The 19999-nt window shown below is 57.1% G+C and overlaps 1 protein-coding gene across 2 annotated transcripts; it reads left to right on the top strand.

Moving 5' to 3' along the window:
* The first annotated feature begins 7 nt into the window (after window positions 1–7).
* Window positions 8–17785, top strand: ITGA10 (integrin subunit alpha 10). Of its 2 annotated transcripts, XM_075560685.1 has the most exons (30): window positions 8–739; window positions 2192–2303; window positions 2456–2565; window positions 2782–2873; window positions 3091–3205; window positions 3835–3962; window positions 4146–4294; window positions 5370–5520; window positions 5910–6075; window positions 6189–6262; window positions 6446–6590; window positions 6793–6941; window positions 7168–7311; window positions 7434–7637; window positions 7893–8023; window positions 8872–9038; window positions 9135–9277; window positions 10242–10355; window positions 10563–10648; window positions 10804–10945; window positions 11092–11184; window positions 11317–11393; window positions 11485–11574; window positions 11837–11921; window positions 12055–12168; window positions 12463–12543; window positions 12671–12784; window positions 14568–14663; window positions 14923–15036; window positions 15332–17785. In XM_075560685.1, the coding sequence occupies exons 1-30, from the start codon at window positions 688–690 to the stop codon at window positions 15395–15397; spliced, it is 3504 nt and encodes a 1167-aa protein (XP_075416800.1). In that variant the 5' UTR covers window positions 8–687; the 3' UTR covers window positions 15398–17785. The 2 variants fall into 2 exon arrangements, with proteins under 2 accessions (XP_075416800.1, XP_075416809.1); XM_075560694.1 differs by lacking the exons at window positions 8–739; window positions 2456–2565; window positions 2782–2873; window positions 3091–3205 and having other exon boundaries at window positions 764–2303.
* Window positions 17786–19999: the final 2214 nt, after the last annotated feature.

Raw genomic sequence — 19999 nt, 5'->3', positions numbered from 1 at the left:
GAGCCAATACAGACCCCATAGGGCTGGGTAACCCATTTTGCAGGGCTAGAGATCCTGTTGTTTCTCCCTCAGAGTGCCTGGTGGTTTCACACTGCTGACCTTGCCTTTAGCAGCCCAGTTCATAACCACTGTGCCACTGAGGCTCCTGCAGTGGCTGATAGTCCCTTCAGAAGCCAGACCGCCAGCAGGCAGCACAGAATCAGCACAAGCAGAACTCGGGAATGGAACTCATAAGACTGCTGAGTTCATAAGTCACAGAACTTTGAGGGGAACGCGGGGATTTTCCACTCTTACTCAGCTCTCTCATTTTCCATTCCCTAGATTGGAATAAATAAGGTTGTGAAATAGAATCTATCTCCTCTTCCTACCTTCTCTTCCAAACCTGAAGGAATCATCACTGATCAGGCAACAAGGATGTAAAGCAGAAAGGACCTGGAAGAAGTGCGCGCGCCGCATGTGGGCGTGCGGCCTCCAGGGGGCAGCACCCCGGCAGGAGACTCGAAACCGCGCTGTCCTCCTCCCTTGGTCCAGGGCTCCCCACAGCTCCCCACCATCACTCCTCCCATTCCTGCCCGGTTTATTTTTAGCTGCCAGTGGGAGGGGGCAGGATGGGAGGGAAAGTGAGGAAAACAGAAGGAGAGGGACCGGGCACAGAAGACGCCTCTGACGGCCGGCGGGCATCCAGGCATGGAGCTGCCCCTCATCCCTCACCTGCCCTTGCCCCTGATGCTCCTGACAGGTGAGGGAGCCCCGCTGCTTGGAAGATAGGAAGGTTTGGGAGTGGGATCTGTAGGGCTGGAATTTGGGAGGAGTTAAGGTGGGAGGTTGGATTTGATTCCTTGTGCCTGTCAATGGACAGTGTGTACACACACGTGTGTGTGTGTGTGCGTGTGCACGTTTACCTCTAGCGCCCACACATATTACTAGACACTGAGACTTGGGGGGCTGGAGCTGCCCGGCATGGGATCTCTGCCCAGTTTTCAACAACCTTTGTCCTAAGCCCTAGGGGCATGGCGAGACAGAAAGGAAACATTCTGGGACCTTCCGCGTGGCCAGTCGGTCGTATCCACCATCACCCCCTTGGTGGTCTCAGGCTTAACTGACTGACTAATGTGGTCAACCTCTGGGTGTATCTAACCAGCGAGCTACAGTCCTGGGTCACCCAGCCCTCCCAGTATCCTGTATGCAAGACAGACAAACCAAACGGCCGCATATGAAATGCCTTTTAGAAAATGGGCACAGCTTGGACTAGAGCTTCAGTCCTGGTGGCGGGTGATTGCCTGAGTGAACGGAGCAGAGCGCAGTGGGGAAAGAGCCGGGGAGGGACAAGGCGCAGACTATTTCCTCACCCTGTAATCTTTGCTTCCTAAAATACCCACTCTCTGGATTGAAAGGGTTGGGGCAGGGAGGGAAGAGTCAGCAGGAGGTGGTTGGGCCATTTGAAGTGGCCCAGGGTTGGGGGAGCCATGGAGGTAGGTCTCGGGGCAGGAGGGAGTGTGAGTGAGTTAGAAAGGAAGAGGGTTGTGGGGGACTTAATGGGTAGTGAGACCCTTGGCAAGGATGGATGGCAAGCCCTGTGTGTGGGCAGGGGAGAGGCCCCGCCCACTTAATTACCACCGAGGATTTCAGGCCTGGGATCAACCAGAGACCTAGAAACACTGCAGGGAGAGAGTGAGTGACAATGACTCTGAGCTGAGAAGAGACAGAAAGAGAAGCATGCAGACACAGTGGCCCCTTGGCTCTTTACTCCCCCCACCTACACACACACCACCACCACCACCCCCTGTGGCCCTGGTCGGGAGCATTAGAAAAGAGTGCCTGAGTGGGTGGGGTGCTGCAGAAAGGCTGCCTGTCGTTAAAGGGGGGAGGATGTGTAGGAGGAACGGTGTGGACAAGAGTGGACTGGCTGGCTCTCCGGCCACGTCTGTGAATGAGATTCCGGGACGGGAGTGGAAACACAGCTGTGCACCAGCATGGCGGAAGGCCGCCGCTTAGACATCTGGGTGCAAACACAGGAAGGGGTCATCTGTGCTTGGGGCTCTGAGTACAGGCCATTGAGAGGAGCCAGGAGGGCTGTGAGTCAGACGTGGGCAGAGGACTGATCGCTGCTGCTCCCTTTCTGGCTGCGTCTCTGGGCTCTGGTTTGCCTCTCCGACCACGCCATGCTAACCTCGTGATCCTGGGCCCCCAGGTCTCTGCTCCCCCTTTAACCTGGATGTGCATCACCCGCGCCTGTTCACAGGGCCACCGGAGGCTGAATTTGGATACAGTGTCTTACAAAACGTTGGGGGTGGACAGCGCTGGTGAGGGGAGACCTTGGGACTGGGACTGTGCGGGTGCTGGGCAAGGGGAGGCGAGGTAGGCGGGTCTACCCATCTTTCGGAGGTGGCAGCTGGGCTCTCAACGTGCCAGTGCTTGCCTTTTCCCTCCTGCCCGCCTCACATCTTCCTCCCAGGATGCTGGTGGGCGCCCCCTGGGATGGGCCTTCAGGTGACCGGAGAGGGGATGTTTATCGCTGCCCTGTGGGGGGACCCCCCAACACCCCATGTGCCAAGGGCCACTTGGGTAAGATGTCTGACTCTTATCCTCCCAACCCCTGACCTCAAAACCCTGGCAGCTTTGAGTTCTTGTGCCTCAACCTTTGTACCCCCGTAGCCCAGGCCCCTTCTATCTTGATCCCCTTTAACCCTAATCCCATCTCATCCACTTCCATGGTCCTCCTGAACATAAGCACCCAAAGCTGGGAGCCCTTGACCTCATTTTCTCCCCACCCCAAACCAGGTGACTATCCACTGGGAAATTCATCACGTCCCGCTCTGAACATGCACCTGGGGATGTCTCTGCTAGAGATGGATGGCGATGGGACGTTCATGGTGAGTGCAGGGGAGGGCGGACGTGGGAGGGTGGACGCCTCCTGGCAGGCAGAAGAGTCCGCGTGGTAAGGGAACTGCTCTGTTGGGAGGGTGGCAAGGGGTGGGAACCCTGGGCAAATAAATCGCGGGGAGTGGTCTTGGCGCCTCCTCTGGTTGGGAGCACACTGAGACTGCCCTCCCACGCCTGAGAGCAGCTCTTTCCCTCACCCCCCTCCAGGCCTGTGCCCCTCTCTGGTCTCGTGCGTGCGGCTCCTCTGTCTTCAGTTCTGGGATATGTGCCCATGTAGATGCTTCGTTCCAGCCTCAGGAAAGCCTGGCGCCCACCGCCCAACGTGAGCCTGAAGACAGGCTGATGACCGAGTCTCAGGAAGGGGGCGCTGGGTGGGAGAAAGATGGGGGGCAAAGAGTATGCGGAGCCCAGCAGAGACCTGCATGGCTATCCTTGCTACTTAATGTGTCCTGCGAAAGCTCCACACTGCCTCACCGAATTCAGACTCCAGGTCAGGGCGTCAAAACACAACATGCCGCAGTGTCCACCCGAGCACTCCCCACTTGCATCGCCTGCTTCCGTACCTCCATCTCCCTTGGCTTAAAGCGTTCTACACAGACATCGTCCCTACGTCCTCCTCCCTCAGACACCAGCCTGCAATGGCTTCTCCATCGCTGCCTCTGCTGATCCCCCAGCACCGGAACTGACCCTTCTTCTGTCCCTCCAGAGCACAGAGTAGTGCTGTGTGTCTCCCTAGCCCTCGGTTCCTTCCGCTTTGTTTTAGTCAGGTGTACATACGCCCATGTCCTCTTTCGCTCAGTCCTGCACCTGCCCAGAGCTTGGCACGGGGCTCCCTTGGATGTAAGACTAGCTTGATTAGTATTGGCTTCGAAAAAGATGCTGCCCTGTACGCTCTTCTTGCCCAATAGCCTTCCACGCCTCACCCGCCCGACCCCGTGTCCCTCCTCGCAGGCTGCCCCACATACATGGACGTGGTCATCGTCTTGGATGGCTCCAACAGCATCTACCCTTGGCTTGAGGTTCAGACCTTTCTAAGAAGACTGGTCGGCAGGCTGTTTATTGACCCAGAGCAGATACAGGTGGGAGGTGGCTGTATGCACAGGCTGAGAGGTGGGTGAGAGGAGACAGCTGGGCGGGGGGGCGGGGGTATCTTCTGTCCTACCCTACCCAGTTGCTCAGCTCTCCTCTGCCACAGACTTGCTCCCCCCACGGCCCGTCCTCCTCACACACAGACACCCTATGAGCAGGTGTTTTCCTCTCAGGTGGGGCTGGTACAGTACGGGGAGAGCTCCGTCCACGAGTGGTCCCTGGGGGATTTCCGAACCAAGGAAGAAGTGGTGAGAGCAGCAAGACACCTGAGTCGGCGCCAGGGACGAGAAACGAAGACGGCCCAAGCGATCCTGATGGCCTGGTAAGGCCTTGGGAAGGGGCCCCTGGACGTGCTGGGCAGGGTCTGAGTGCTGTGTGCACCTCCCGGGGTTGCACACGCCAGTTTGTGTGTGGCACTCGTGGGGTGGGTGGCAGAAAGCGAAGTTGGCTGTCACCACCACACTGCCCGTCCTTGTGTTTCGATGAGGCATCTGTACCAGCATCTCTTCGGTGTCTGCCTGGTTCGGCTCAGGACTTGCTCGCTCCTACCCTTCCATTCTCACTTGATGCTGGCCGGCCCTCAGGCTCTCCCCGACTCATACCCTGGCCTCCGTGCCAGCATGAGCCGGAACTCATCTCTGGGAACAAAGGGGACGGGTCAGGGCAGAGAAATCTTATTTGACGTGGCCGCCATCTTTAGTCTACGTTCTCTCGATACTGTTGTCGTTGTCAGGTGACACTGAGCTGTTTCCACCCACAGTGCCCCTCCGCACAGCAGAATGGAACACTGCTGGTCCTGCGCCAGCCTCCCCGTTGTCCTTGTGCCAGAGCCCACTGTTGCAGCCACGGCACCAGTCCATCTGGCGGAGGGCCTTTCTCTTTGTCACGGCCCCTCCACTTTACCAAGCATGATGCCCTTCTCCAGGGACTGGTCTCTCCTGACAGCATGTCCACGCCTTGCCATCCTAGCCTCTAAGGAGCTCTCTGGAAGCACTTCTTTTAAGACAGTGTGGTTCTTTGAATATTCTCATCCAGCACCACAATTTAGGTGCATCAACTCTCCTTCTGTCTTTCTTATTCAGTGTCCAACTTTCAGGCGTATGAGGCAATGGAACACACCATGGCTTGGGTCAGACTCACCTTAGTCCGCAAAGTCAGGTCCTTACTCTTCCTGAATCTCCCAGTCTACATGTTCCCAAATGCATTGAGTGACTGGACTTTATACTTAGGTAACATGCCGCTCCATGTATTTTATGATGCTGAGCTTTCCCTGGGTGCCAGTGGCCCTGTGAGCAATGTCAGGAGGGCAGACAGAGAGGCAAGGTGCCTGACCTCAGCAAACTGCTGACTGTGGGTACACATCTGCCCACACCTCACTCCCTTCTCCCTCTTCTTAGCACAGAGGGGTTCAGTCCATCCCGAGGGGGCCGACCAGAGGCAGCCAGGCTACTGGTGGTTGTCACCGATGGAGAATCACATGACGGGGAGGAGCTGCCCAAGGCCCTGAGAGCCTGTGAGGCTGGCAAAGTGACCCGCTATGGGATTGCGGTGAGAAGCCACTCAGAGCTGGAAAGGGGAAGGGGAGACATTGCGGAAGGGGAACTCAAGGAAACAGGGGCATTGATGAGGGCCCAGACTTCCATCCTCTTTCTTGCCCTCCCTTTACGACTAGGTGTTGGAGGAGCCCTGCTGGCAGAGTGGGTTACACGCTGCCCTGTTGACTGCCAAGGGTAGCAGCTGCCCCACAGGAGACAGATGCGGCTTTCTGTTCCTGTAAAGAGTTATAGACTCGGAAACTCTAGAGAGCAGTTCTACTCGGTCCTACGGGGTTGTGACGCAGCAGAACTGACTCGATGGCAGCTAGTAGTTGGTGCCCTACCAGCTCAGACACTTCATCCTGTGCCGCTAACAGACTTCACCTCTGCCCCTGACCCCAGGTCCTTGGTCACTACCTCCGTCGGCAGCGAGACCCCAGCTCTTTCCTTCGGGAGATCCGAACTATTGCCAGCGATCCAGACGAACGATTCTTCTTCAATGTCACCGATGAGGCTGCTCTGACGGACATTGTGGATGCATTAGGAGACCGGATTTTTGGCCTTGAAGGTACGGCGCTGGACAAGCAGCAGACGGGGGGGGGGGCGGCATTCTGGAGTGAATTCAGCAGATCAAAGGGAGAACTGTCCCCTTCACATTGCTGCGATGTTCTTACGCCCAAGGGTCCCGTGAAGAGAAGGAAAGCTCCTTCGGCCTGGAAATGTCTCAGATCGGTTTCTCGACCCATCGGCTAAAGGTCAGCAGGCTGTGACCCCCTCCATGACCCTTCCCAACCTTGGACCCCTCGAGACTCCTTCCAGCCTTTGAACCCGACCACCTCAACCCCAGGCCCCTTCCCAATTTCTCCTGTAAGCACTCCCCTGCCTTTCCAACTGGCCCCAGCATTCTGTCACGTTTTCCACCTGGCTCTGTCCCACAGGACGGCATTCTCTTTGGGATGGTGGGGGCCTACGACTGGGGAGGCTCCGTGCTCTGGCTTGAGGAGGGTCATCGCCTGTTCCCCCCACGGACGGCCCTGGAGGACGAATTCCCCCCTGCACTGCAGAACCACGCGGCCTACCTGGGTGAGGAGCCAAGAGCTGCAGAGGCTCCTTGGTGGTGGGTGAGGGCCTTCCTCAGGGCGGCCCTGAGCTTCTCCCTTCTCCTCGCTGAGCTCTGCTGCTTTCCCTGCTGGGACTTCCTCCAGTGCCTTGGGGAGCTCCCCCTCCCCCCCCCCAGGTCTGGCTCCACCTTTCCCATTCACCCCAATGCCTTGCCCACATCCAGGGTACTCGGTTTCCTCCATGCTTTTGCGAGGCGGACGCCGCCTGTTCATCTCGGGGGCGCCTCGATTTCAACATCGGGGCAAGGTCATCGCTTTCCAGCTTCAGAAAGACGGGGCTGTGAGGGTTGCCCAGAGCCTCCAGGGGGAGCAGGTAGGGCTCTTGGATCCCTGAGAGACACCGCCCCCCAGGTGGTGGGAGAAGAGAGTGAAGGGGCCAAAGAGGGCCCTGTGAAGTCTGGGAAGACGGCCTGGTGGGCAGAGCCTGCCAGCAGTGGGAGGAGGACCAGGTGGCAGGCTGGTGAGGGCTTCCTCCCAAGCCTGCTTGTCCCCAGCCACCTTGCCTTCCCTCTGGGCTCCCCATGCCCACCCCTTTCCAGATCGGCTCGTACTTCGGCAGTGAGCTCTGCCCATTAGATACAGACGGGGATGGAGTCACTGACGTCTTCCTGGTTGCTGCCCCCATGTTCCTGGGACCCCTGAACAAGGAGACGGGACGTGTTTATGTGTATCTGGTGGGCCAGGTGAGCCATTCTAGGATGCCTCAAGGACTTGTGGGAGGGCAAGGGAGAAAGGTGGGGACATCAGAGGGCTGTGGGAGAGGGCTGTCTGATCAGCGTCTCCGTCATCCCCTCTCCTCCAGCAGCAGCCCCTGCTGATGCTCCAGGGAACACTTCAGCCAGAACCCCCGCAGGATGCCCGGTTTGGCTTTGCCATGGGCGCCCTTCCTGACCTGAACCAAGATGGCTTTGCGGACGTGGCTGTGGGGGCGCCCCTGGAGGACGGCCACCAGGGTGCCCTGTACCTCTACCATGGGACCCAGCGTGGCATCAGGCCCCGCCCTGCGCAGGTCAGGAGGGCCCAGATGAGGCAGGGGCACAGTGGGGTGGTCGCAAGGGGAGACCAAGGGTGCTCCTAGCTTATCCCAAGTCCCCTCGGCTTTCTTCCGGCGGCAGAAAGGTGTGTCCGTGGGATAGGACTCAGGCTGCTGAGCTAGAGGCTCCCTTATTCCCCTGGCTGAAGAGATGCTGGAGCGGGTCGGGTGGGCGGCCCGGGCACCGGCTGTGGGAGACCCTGCCTCGGTCTCACTCGCTCTCCCTCTCAGAGAATTGCTGCTGTGTCCATGCCGCGGGCGCTCAGCTACTTCGGCCGAAGTGTGGACGGCCGCCTAGATCTGGATGGGGATGATTTGGTGGACGTCGCTGTGGGTGCCCAGGGTGCAGCCATTCTGCTCAGGTGAGGGGTCCCAGCCCAGCCACCGGAGCTGTCACAGGCACGGGATGGGCACCACAGGTTCAGGTGGGGATTATTTTGCCAACAGAGTTCTGGGGGCCTCCGTTTCCTGGTTTTAAAAATTGGGAATGCCACTCCCAGGGCTCACCTTAGAGGCTTTTAAGGATCACATGAAGACCAGCACCCAGTGCTGGGGGTGCTGGGCACATTGTCGCTGTCAGCTGCTGTTGAGTGGGCCCTGCTTTTTTTCTTCTTTGGTAGAAATATCTTGTTTGTTTAATTGTGGTATCATGCCCAGCCTTGTCTGTTGAACCTTTTAAAAATTGCTGTAGTTCAATTTCAGACTAAAAATAAACACTAAGAAAAAAGAGTGTCGTTTTAAAATCTGAGATTCTTTGATTTTTTTTGGCTGTTGTTTGGCTTTTTTATAAAGTATGATTTCAGAGTTTAATCTCTGCACAGTCAGGTACTGAATGTGTTGGTATCCTGAGAAAGAGATGAAAAAACTTATCCTAGATGATATTCCCATTGAGTAAAACAATCGATTTATAGGGTTTTCATGGACTGATTTTTTCAGAACTAGATCTCCAGGCCTTTCTTCCTGGTCACCACACCTCCACTGACAGACGGGCGGTGCCTGCCTCTGCGGTGCATTGTTAGGAGTTCATGTGACCTGTCTGCTGCTGTGTTTTATCAGGGAGATAGCATGTGTGCGTCTAACCCCTAAGCCAAAGGTTAAGGTGGGGGCCGCATTGGTCTTTCTTCCGACTGCGTAAAGCCAGGTCCCGGGGGTCCTTTCTCAAGGGGCTCACCTTCTGCTAGCAATGTCTTTCCCACTTCCGCCCCCCCAGCTCCCGACCTATTGTCCGCCTGGTCCCTTCACTGACAGTGACCCCCCCAGCGGTCAGCGTGGTTCAACGGGACTGCAGGCGACGAGGCCAGGAGGCGGCCTGCCTGACTGCAGCCCTCTGCTTCCAAGCCACCTCGCGCACTCCCGGCCGCTGGCCTCGCCGATTCGGTGAGTGACCATGGGGGCAGCCCAGCGGGTGTTCAACTCCCCGCCTACTTCGTACTCTGGGCCCCTTTCCACTGTCACTTTGCTTCCCCCATTTAGATGTGCGGTTCACGGCATCCCTGGATGAGTGGACGGCCGGGGCTCGCGCAGCCTTCGATGGCTCTGGCCAGCGGCTGTCCCCTCGGCGGCTCTGGCTCCATGTGGGGAATGTCACTTGTGAGCAGCTGCACTTCCATGTACTGGTGAGAAGGGGCCCACGCTGCTTTGCTGTGGGGCCCGGGCTGCAGCAGGGCAACTGGGCGGCGGGGGGAGCTTATACCAGGAAACCCGCCAGAGCAAGGTCAGACTTCAGAGGCAGGCCCGTCTCACTCCGGTTGACTCCTAGCTCGGCCGTGGATCTGCTATGAGCTCTGGCCAAGCCACAGAACCTTCAAACCCCTTTCCTCCTCTGCAAAGGCGGGTCGTGGTAATGACAAGCTCATAGAAGTTGTATTAGAAGTCCATTTAATAAGGACAGAGTCCACAAAGTGCTCGATAAATGATCACTTAGCGCTATTGCCCGGAGGAGCCCCGGTGGCATAGTGGCTTCTGCATTGTGCCGCTAACCAGAAGACAGCAGCTCAAAGCCACCAGCCGCCTGGTGGCAGAAAGATGAGGCTTTCTGCTCCTACCAGGAGTTACAGTCTCAGACACCCACAGGGCCAGCTTTTCTCTATCCTATAGGGTCAAAAGGTCTCGACGGCACTGAGTTTGGCGCTTTGATTTGTTCGGGTATAGTTATTCCCCGGTGGCACTGCAGACTAGGCCATGGGACTGCTAACTGCAAGGTCAGCAGTTCAAAGCTGCCGGCTGCTCCGCAGAGGATAGGGTGACTGTGAGTGGGAGTCAGGTCGGGCGCAGTGGGGAAAGTTATCACAAGGAGTCCTGACAGCACCGTGGGTTAGCATCATGCTGCTAAATGGAGGGTCGGGGAGCCGAGCCCCCCGGCCAGCAGCTGGGAGAGAGACGAGACAGTCTGCTTCCATGAAGACCCTCGGCCTCGGAAACCCGGGGAGCAGTTCCGCCTGTCTGGAGGGCAGCTATGAGTTGGAAGCGACTCAGCAGCAGTGGGGTTGGGGTTGGGGCTAGGGTTGTCACCCCTTCCGGTTGCTTGGGGTGTAGCCCTGAACCCAGCTCCCCCTGACCCTTGACTCTGGCTTCTCTCAGGACGCATCAGATTATCTCCGGCCAGTGGCTTTAACTGTGACCTTTGCCTTGGACAACACCACAAAGCAAGGACCTGTGCTGGATGAGGGCTCACCCACTTCCATCCAAAAGCTGGTCAGCGGTGCCGAGCCTTGCCCCACCCCAGGGCCCCAGTTCTCTCTCCCCCCTTCCCAGGGATTCCAGAGAATGGGGAGGGAAGAGATGGAACCCACAGTGACACCTGACCTGGGATCCGTCACTGAAGTCAGCCCACCCTCTCCCTCCACTTTTCCTCCTTTGCTCTCCTCTGAGCCTTTGCCTCCCCCCGCCCCCCTCCTCCAGGTCCCCTTCTCAAAGGACTGTGGCCCTGACAACGAGTGTGTCACAGACCTGGTGCTTCAAGCCAACATGGACATCCGAGGCTCCAGGTGCGATGGACACGCAATAGCCAGGCCAGGGGGACGTGAGACAGATCTGAAGGGACTAGAAGGGGGCCAGGGGACTGACTCCCACCTGCAGTAATGGAAGTGAGGCTCTGGGCACCCCTCCAACTCCTGGCCTCTCCCTTCTCCACCTCTCCTAGGAAGGCCCCCTTTGTGGTCCGAGGTGGCCGCCGGAAAGTGCTAGTATCAGCAACTCTGGAGAACAGGCAGGAAAATGCCTACAACACTAGCCTGAGCCTCAGTTTCTCTCGAAACCTCCACCTGGCCAGCCTGGCTCCTCAGGTGCCCTTGGGGGAGGGGGCTTGGGTGGAGGGCGGGAAGGAGCAGCCTGGGGGTCAAGGTCCTCTGGAGAACACCCAGGTTTGGAGAGGGGCCGGCTGACCAGTGCAGGCTCAGCGCCCACCTTCAGCCCTCTCCTGTGGCCTCAGGTGGACAGTTCAGTGAAGGTGGAGTGTGCAGCCCCTTCCTCGCATGCCCGGCTCTGCAGCGTGGGGCAGCCTGTCTTCCAGACCGGGGCCAAGGTGAGCTGGGATCCGGATGAGAAGGGGCTCTGGGAGAGGCGGGGCTGGGGCAGGATGCGCCTGTTCCTGTTCCCCCCAGTCATTGGGGCATCACTCCTGATACCCCACCCCCACCCTGTCTCTGGCCTCCAGGTGACCTTCCTGCTGGAGTTTGAGTTCAGCTGCTCTGCCCTCCTGAGCCAGGTCCTAGTGAGACTGACGGCCACCAGGTGAGAACCGAGGGAGCCAGCTTCTCCCCAGCCCTCGCCAGAGTGGCGCACCGCCCCCCACCCCCATCGGTGAACCTCTCCCCGCCCACAGCAACAGTGTGGAAACCAGCAGGACCCTTCCAGACAACTCGGCCCAGGCCTCGGCCTATGTCCTGTACGAGCCGCACCTCCTCTTCTCCAGGTAGCGCCTGGCCCCCCTCGCCCTCTGGGGCTTTCCTGTTTGGGCCGCTTCAGGTCTTCACCTTTTAACACCTTGCTCTCCGTGGGAGTGTATCTAGGGCGGGGGCCGGGGTAGGGTGTGCACCAGGTCATGTCCTGTCCCATTTCTGTCCCCCCCTTAACCCCTCTGCTGGCCCCGCCTCCCATGGATCCATGTCTGTGCTGGCCCCACCTCCCCGTGCCTGTGTCCTGACCGTGGCCTTACTGACTCGGTGTCCACGCAGTGAGTCCACCCTGCACCGCTATGAGGTTCACCCATACAGGGCCCTCCCCGTGGGTCCTGGCCCTGAGTTCAAAACCACTCTTAGGGTGAGAAGCTGGAGGGGGCAGGGCTGTACAGGGGAAAGGCTGGGGGATGTCTGAAGTGAAAGGGGACAGACAGACCAGGAAGAGCCTCCTGGGGCTCCTGCCTCCTCCCCTTCCCAATCGTCCTCCCTCGTAGGTGCGGAACCTCGGCTGCTATGTGGTCAGGGGCCTCATCATCTCAGCCCTCCTGCCAGCCGTGGCCCACGGGGGCAGTTACTTCCTGTCCTTGTCTCAAGTGATCACCCACAATGTGAGTGTGCCCTGGGAGGCCGAGGGGCCCTGCCACCTCGAGCTTGGTGTGGAACTCCCCCACAGGACAGCTCCCTGTCTGGAGGGTGAGGGGGCTCAGGAGGCGGCTTTCAAAATGTGCAGACTTGGGATTAAAAGAGGAACTTTCTGAAGCCCCCCTCCTCTGGCACTTTGAGAAGGCAGGGCCCTGGCAGGGAGCGGGGTGACAGGAAGCTGGGTGGTGAGGCCCTGCACAGCCTGGGGCAGCGGCCTCAGCCTCAGGAGGGTTGCTGAAACAGGACTGATTTTCCTCTAGGCAAGCTGCACAGTGCAGAACCTGACCGAGCCCCCAGGGGCCCCCGTGCACCCAGAGGAGCTTCAGCACACGAGCAGACTGGTATGGGTCACAGGAAGGAGTGGGGCTGGGCAGTGGAGTAGGGGAGCGGTGAGATGGGGGCTGGGGGGGGCGTGTCACAGAGCAGGGAGAAGACCTGAGTCCTGAGCCCCCACCCCTCTCCTGGCAGAATGAGAGCAATACCCGGTGTCAGGTCGTGAAGTGCCACCTTGGGCGGCTGGCAAAGGGAGCCGAGGTCTCTGTTGGATTGCTGAGGCTGGTCCACAATGAATTCTTCCGGAGGGTAAGTTGTTGCCAGTCTCCGCTCTCCATCTGCGCCTGTCTAGAACCTCAGCACCGGCTCTGCAACCCAGCCCAGGCTCAAGTTCTAGCTTTGTCTCTTACAGGCGGTGGTTAGACCTAGAGCAAGGTGTCTGATTTCTGTTGGCTGGTAGCGCTCATCTCTAAGGTGGGGTAATGCCCACCTGTGAAGAGTGAATGAGACAGGTGTGTGGGAAGCACAGAGCTGAGCTCTTAGCCTCGTATTTTACCCTGCTTACCAGCCCTTGGGGCTCTGTCGATCATTGGTTAACCTTTCAGAATAGTCAACCAATAACCCATCACCCAAGTGCCTGCGGGTAGAGGAGGCTGTCTCCAGCCTGGAGCACCAGGCCCAACTCGCTGTAGGTGCCTGATACACTTTTGCTAAGGGGCTCGATAAACTATTGATGTTACATGCAGGACTTGTATTGGGGTTGTTGTCAGGTCCCTCGCATGGCGACCCTGAGTACTGGGGAGTAATAAATATTTGGTTCAGAGGGATCTAAAGTAGGAATGGTCTCTAAAGTCAGGGCGAGGTCATCGGTCCTAGTTAGGAGCGAATTCTGGATAGAGAAGTGACATCTTAATTAGGAAAGCCTGTCTGGGTGCAGAGCTGTGTTCACATTGTGCTTTTCCATGAACCGGCCACATTTGCAATATTGTGAGAACGACCAGAGTCTGACATGGAGACAAGCAGTGAGCACTTGCTTGCTGTTGGAAGAATGAGGCCGATCCCCCACTTCACACCAGTGCAGCGCAGTAAAGCGAGGGGCAGGGAGCCAGACATGCCGCTGTTCACGCAAGGAGACCCACGGCCCAGCGGTTAAGCACTTAGCTGCTGAACAAAAGGCCCCTCCAAGGGAGAAAGACGAGGCCGTCTGCTTCTGTACAGATGGACAGCTCTGGAAACCCCATGGGGCAGCTGCTGAGCCCCACAGGGTAGCTGAGAGGAGGACTGGGCTGAATGAGGAGTAACTGTACTTGAGACAGTGCCTGAGATTGGGCACCGGTGTTCACAAACAGTAAGAAGATATATCCCTTGCCTGCAAGAATTGTAGAGTTCAGTGGTGAAAGAACTCTAAACCAATTACTACAGCCTCCTGCAAGGTGGGACGGGGGCTGAGTTGGAGAGCTACAAAAACAGCCAGCGGTGGGGGTGGGTTAGGTGCACCCCTGGGCCTTTTCAGAGCAGCCACATCACATCAGGGAGCAGTCGGTGAGCCAGGGTGGTGGGGGTCGGGAGGAAATCCTCGTATGGTTTCTAGAAAGGACAACAGGTAAGCTTCAACCCAAAGGAGAGATGGGGGTTAGCTAAAGGAAGCTCGCTCGCCCCCTGCCATCCAGCTCAAGGAGGCCCTTTAGGACAGGGCAGAGCCATGCCTGTGGGTCCCACACTTCTTTAAGAAAAACGTCATCTTTCGACCTCGGAGCTGGCTGGTGGTTTCAAACTGCTGACCTTGCGGTTAGCAGCCCAGCTTGCAACCCTCCACCGTCAGGGCTCCCAGCTAAAGGAGAGTGGAGTGGAGTACATTTTCAGGCAGAGCCAACAGCTTATATGAAGCATATATGAAGGATGAGCCAAAGGTTTGTTTGTTTACTTTGTTTATTATTTTTTTTTTTTGAGTCAAAAGGTTTTTCCCACCTATTAGCCTTCCTCTATCTTCCCATTGGTCACCAACCTTGTCTTCTGGTCTGGAAGATTCCAAAGAACCACACCACCAGACGAGAGCTCACTTCAAATGCCTCCTCACCCACTTGTCCCACAGGTCAAGTTCAAGTCTCTGACAGTGGTCAGCACCTTTGAGATGGCCGCTGAGGAGGGCAGTGTCCTACAGCTGACTGAAGCTGCCCGCTGGAGTGAGGTGGGACTGGGGAGAGCTACAAAACAGCCAGGGGGTGAGGGTGCGTTAGGCGCACCCCCGGGCAGCACAACAGGTAGCGTTGGTGGGCCAGGAGGGATGAACCAGGGGGCTGGGGCCCCACGGCCACAACCTTTTCAGTTCCCCTTAAATAGAAAAAGGCTATTACGTCCCCAGTGTTTGGGGTCGGCTTCGGTATAACTCGGAGCACAGCTATCTGGATGGAAGGCTACGTGTGAAAGTAGCTCTTCTCTATGTGCAGAGCCTCCTGGAAGTGACCCAGACGCGCCCTGTCCTCATCTCCCTGTGGATCCTCATCGGCAGTGCCCTGGGAGGCCTGCTCCTGCTTGCCCTCCTGGTGTTCTGCCTTTGGAAGGTCAGCCTGGCTTTGGGGGGCAGTATGCCACAAGAGGCCTGTAAGCTGGGGGATCTGTGGTGCGAGTAGGAGGGCAGCCTCGGTTCTGGGCCGCTGGCGGGGCTGTGGGTATCATGCCTGAATCTCCTTCACGTTTACGCCACACATGTTGGTCGAACTCAACTCACGGAAGGAAATAAAATCGAATCTCCTTTTGGGAAGCAGAACGAAGTGCAGACTTCAGATCAGTCTGAGGTCTGTTGGCGAGGTCCCCAGTCAGGACCTTTGGTAGTGACTCTTATCTTTTCCCCTACAGCTTGGCTTCTTTGCCCGTAAGAAAATCCCCGAGGAGGAGGAGAGAGAAGAGAAGTTGGAACAATGAATGTAGAAGAAGGTTCTGGAAAGCCCTCCCTGGCAGTGTCTCCAAATGACTTGCCTACGCATAGAGGTTTGGGGGCTCGGATGAGACAAGAAGGAGCCCCTCCCCCCTCTCCCCAGAGCTGCAGCCTGGCCTGACTCTTCGGTCATGGGGATGTGGTTGGCAAGGGATGAGAGTTCACCTCAGCCAGTAATTGCACTGCCTGCCGCCACGCACAGCGGCCCTCCTCCCTGTGGTCGGGCGCCATCACCAACACGAGGCCTTTGTCTCCAGCCCTGCTCCCTCCCCCCCCATCCCTTGGGAATCCAGACATTTGTGCCTAGGTCCCTGGCTCCTTTGAGGGTCCCTCTGTGTCCTCCCAAGTTGGAAAGGAAGAAAGTGATCCTCCCGTGGCCCCGCCCTCTCACCTTCCTGCCGGCCCTCACGCCATCCTTCGGAGGGCGGCGCTGACGTTGGCTTGAAAGGGGCAGAGTCAACATCTGCTGCTTTCCTGTGGAGTCTGGTGATTCAGAGTCAACAGGAAAAAAAGAAGGGAGGGAGAAAAGCCACAAGAGACATTTTGTACAATTTCAAGGAACAGAGAAGCCTTTAGACAGGGCCCTGGGATCCCCCTGAAACCTGAGACTTGGGGCACTGGTCCGCCCTCAGGTGCTAGAGAAACAGAGCGGCCTCTGGACTCCTTGGACCAATGCCTTCCCACCAGGAGCCCTCCCCTCCCCCCACCCCCCCCCCACCCCCCGGCAAAGCCAGGGCCTGGTGCCTGATTTTCTGGGGCCCCCTCGTGACTACAGCTGGAATAGCAGAGAAGATTGGCTACCCCAGGCAGTAACATTTCTCTACCTCTCTCAGCCCTCCCCTACCTGGCCTACCCTTAAGCCCAGCCGTGGGGGACTCCCCACAGACACCAGAAATAGAGTAGAGGATCACTGAGTGGTAGTGTACAGAACTATCACCTCCCTGCTTTCCGGAGCAGTGCCCCATGGGATTTGAACAATGGGGAAGAAGCCAGCCAGTGACGTGAATCTCTGGGGCGCAGGTCTTTAACTGTGCACTGGTTGGGTAGCACAATTGACTCCTTAGAAAATGCTTCGGAGGCAACCCCAGGTACCCCATACCTTGAAGGGCTTCTCTGGTGGAATCCATCTGCCAACCAGCCTGATGACTGGACATTCCCAAGTTAATTCCTGTTTCTGGATGCTCCCCATCTCTCACTCGATGTTGTGTGGTCATGGCCAGTGAAGGGAACTGGATCCTCACCCACAACAGGTAGTTTATATTTCTCTGTAATCAAGACTTTGGGTGCAGAGTCGGCACCATTGGCAGTTCACTGGCAGCCACAGAAGCTCTGTTGCTGGTGCTTCTTGAGGCTTAGCCACAGTGTGTACTTTGGCATGGCCCTGGCCTTCTGCAGAGAGCCTCCCTTGTGGCATTGTCTCTGTTTCCCAGCAGGGGGCACCCAGGACAAAACAAACCAATAAAGTTCAGCCAAATGACTTCCGGCTGTTTGAGTTACTGAGGACATTAGCCTGCTCCAGCCGGGGAGCAGGTGAGACGTGGTTCTTTCTGAGACCTCACACAGCGGAGCCCCTGGAAAGCAGTCACGAAACACTTGAAATATTTTCTGTGACACCCTGCGCACACTGGGGATGCGCTCCAGGCGTCAGCAGTCCCCGCCAACTCAGTGACCACACTGTACAGTGTGCTTGGGGCTGGGAAGTACAGAGGACTCACTGGAAACCCGAGGTCTGCCGCTTAATACTTACCTGGCCTCGAGCAAATCATCACTTCCCTGTGCAATTACAAAGAGGACTCAGACTCGCTTGGCATTGAAGCTTTACCCCCAGAAACTGTTTGGCCTTAAATGGCGTTTCTCTGAGTCTCGGCTCCCTCATCTTTCAACCTCCGAGGGTCCCGAGGACTAAATGAGATCAATCCAGTAGACAGTAACTGATGTGATAAAGCCCTGCTGGCATAGTGGTTACTCGGGCGGCTAACTACAAGAGCCATAGTCCGAAACCCACCAGCTGCTCCTTGGGAGAAAGAGGGGGCTTTCTACTGAGTCACAGTCTCTCGGGAACCCAGGAGGCAGGTCTACCCTGCCTGACGGGTTGCTGAGTCAGAATCGCATGTGGTGCGTACAGTGAAGTTCCCAACTACTACCTGGGACGTTGGCAGTTGGAAGCCACACAGAGTCATCTCGGAAGAGAAGCCTGGCGATCTGCGGCCCAAAGAACACAGCCTGGGAGCTTAGGAAACACGGAGTCTACTTCCTCCCAGGGTCCTCCTGTGCCAGCAGCGACTGGCTTTGTCTTAATCGGGTAGCAATACTCTGCCATCTAGTGCTGTGAGGATGGAGCAAAGCCTTCACACACCCTGGAGATTGCTTTCTTCTCTGTGCTAGCGCTTTCCAAGTTTTACTCTGTGCCCCCCCCCCCTCTGCAATAAACTCTGAGTCCCGATGGTAATAAATAGCGAACGAAAGGTTCTAATTAATGGTAGAAATCAAATCGATCTCAAGCCCCTCTCTTCAGACACCACTGTTCCCCTGGGACACGTGCACTGCCGCTTCTAAGGGCCATGCCTCTGGCCTGACTAGGGAGACAACCCTTCCGTGGCAAGCTGGTAAGAGCTATTTGGGCTTGAGTGAGGCGGGGTGGGGGGACCAGATGGTCTCTCAGAGCCCACAGGCCCATCAACCTTTCCGGACTGTCCTGTTCCTCAGCTGGGAGGGAGGTTGGGAGCATGCCAGACCCAGACCTCCCTTTTTAATCTCCATAGCTACCAAGGCGAATCCTTGGGTGGTACAATAGGTAAGTACTTGACTACTAACTGGAGGCTTGGTGGATCGAACCTACCCAGAGGAGCATCGGAAAGCAAGCCGGATGATCTCTATCCACAGGCCACAGCCCTGAAACCCCTATGAAGCAGAGCTCCACTCTCACTCCTGGGCCTGCCATGGGACAGAATGAACGCAACAAGCGTTCAAAGGGAGGTGGATTTCCTCCAGGCCTGCTTTGCCGAATTCAGTCTTTTTCAAAGTGGGTGGTGGCCCCCTGGAGAGATGCAGAGAGGACTGGAAAGTAGCTGCCTACTTTACCCTGGATTGTAGGCCGGGCACAAGCCAAGGGAGGCATGCAGTGATCTCCTCTTCCTGAAAAGAGGACAATAGGCCGAGTAAGTGTGGTAACCTATGATGGAGTTCTCCATCCCTCTGACTCAAAAGCACTTTCACCTAGAGATCCTCTCCAAGGAGCCCTGATGGCATATGAGTTACAAGTCAGGCTGCTGACCTCAAGGTCCTCAGTTCAAACTCGCCTGTTGCTCCCTGAGGGGGCAGGTGGTGGAGAGGAGGCTGCCTCCTCCTGTAGGGAGCCCGGCTGGTGCAGTGGATTACTGGATTACGTGTTGGGATGCTAAGAGCAAGACCAGCAGTTTGAAGCCACCAGCTGTACTGTGGGAGAAAGATGAGGCTTTTTACTCCTTAAAGAGGTACCGTCTCGAAACTGAGGGGCCGTCCTTCCCTGTCTGTCTGAGTTGGAATGGACCTTGCGATGGCAGTGAGTTTGATTTGGCTTTGTCTCTTCCAGTAAAGATCTACAGCCTTGGAAACTTTTGTAGGGTCACTGAGTCAGACTTGACTCCATGCCCGCTGGGTTTGGTTTGTTCTTTAGAGATCTCCATCCCTCCACTCCAGGAGGCGCTCTCTAACACCTAGATTTCTAAATCTAGATTTCAAGAAGCCTGTTACCCCTTTCTTTGGTGCAGAGCCAGCTGAGAAGCAAACTGTCGCAACAACAAGCCCTGTATTTCTTATTGCACCTTCTCCATCCCTTCTTGCCCTGGATGGATCGCTCAAACACTAAGCACCTGGTATGTACCAGGTATGGAAACAATGTAAACCACAACTCCTCCCTTCAGTGTAGCTTTCAGACCAAGCTGGAGCAGGAAGGAAAGTCTGGCGATCTATGACCTAAACTCTGTCCACCCGATAGAGCTCAGCCACGGGTCGTGGGGATGGGCAGACCCGGCAGTGTTTCCTCCTGCACTGCCATGAGTGTGACGCTGACCCAAAGGTCACCAGCGGCGGCACCCCTCGGCGAGCCCAGCAGAGTAGGGAAAACAACCTACAGACCAACATGGCACATACAGCTTCTGTCGCACAGGATGGTACGCCTGGGGGTGCGCGTGGGGCTGAAGGGAAGCTTTACAGAAATGGACTGATGCCCACCCAGTGTGCGAGAGGCATTCTGCGGAGTTTAAATCACCAACCACAGTTGACACCGAGTCAGTCCCACCTCGGAGACCACGTAGGTCACAGAGGACTTGCTCCACGGGGTTTCCAAACCCGCATCTTCAGGTGGCAGACTGCTTCATCCTTACAACCGTCCACCTTGCGGCGCGCAGCCAGGCGCTTCAGCCAGTGCGCCATCAGGGTCTAGAAAGGTTTGGGTAGTGGGCTCTTGGGGAAGGTATGAGAGGTGAAATCGGAGGGGAACGCGGGTTCAGCTCCGGGTAAAGCGTTCTAAGACCTTAGTGCCCGACCACGTGGACTTGGCTGCGGGGTTCGCGCGGCCGCGCCGGTCAGCCTACTGCCGCAGTGCTGGG

Source organism: Tenrec ecaudatus, chromosome 1 (assembly GCF_050624435.1).
Source record: "Tenrec ecaudatus isolate mTenEca1 chromosome 1, mTenEca1.hap1, whole genome shotgun sequence".
Lineage (NCBI taxonomy): Eukaryota > Metazoa > Chordata > Mammalia > Afrosoricida > Tenrecidae > Tenrec > Tenrec ecaudatus.
The sequence above is the reverse complement of the archived record's forward strand: the minus strand, read 5'-3'. Positions and strand labels throughout refer to the sequence as shown.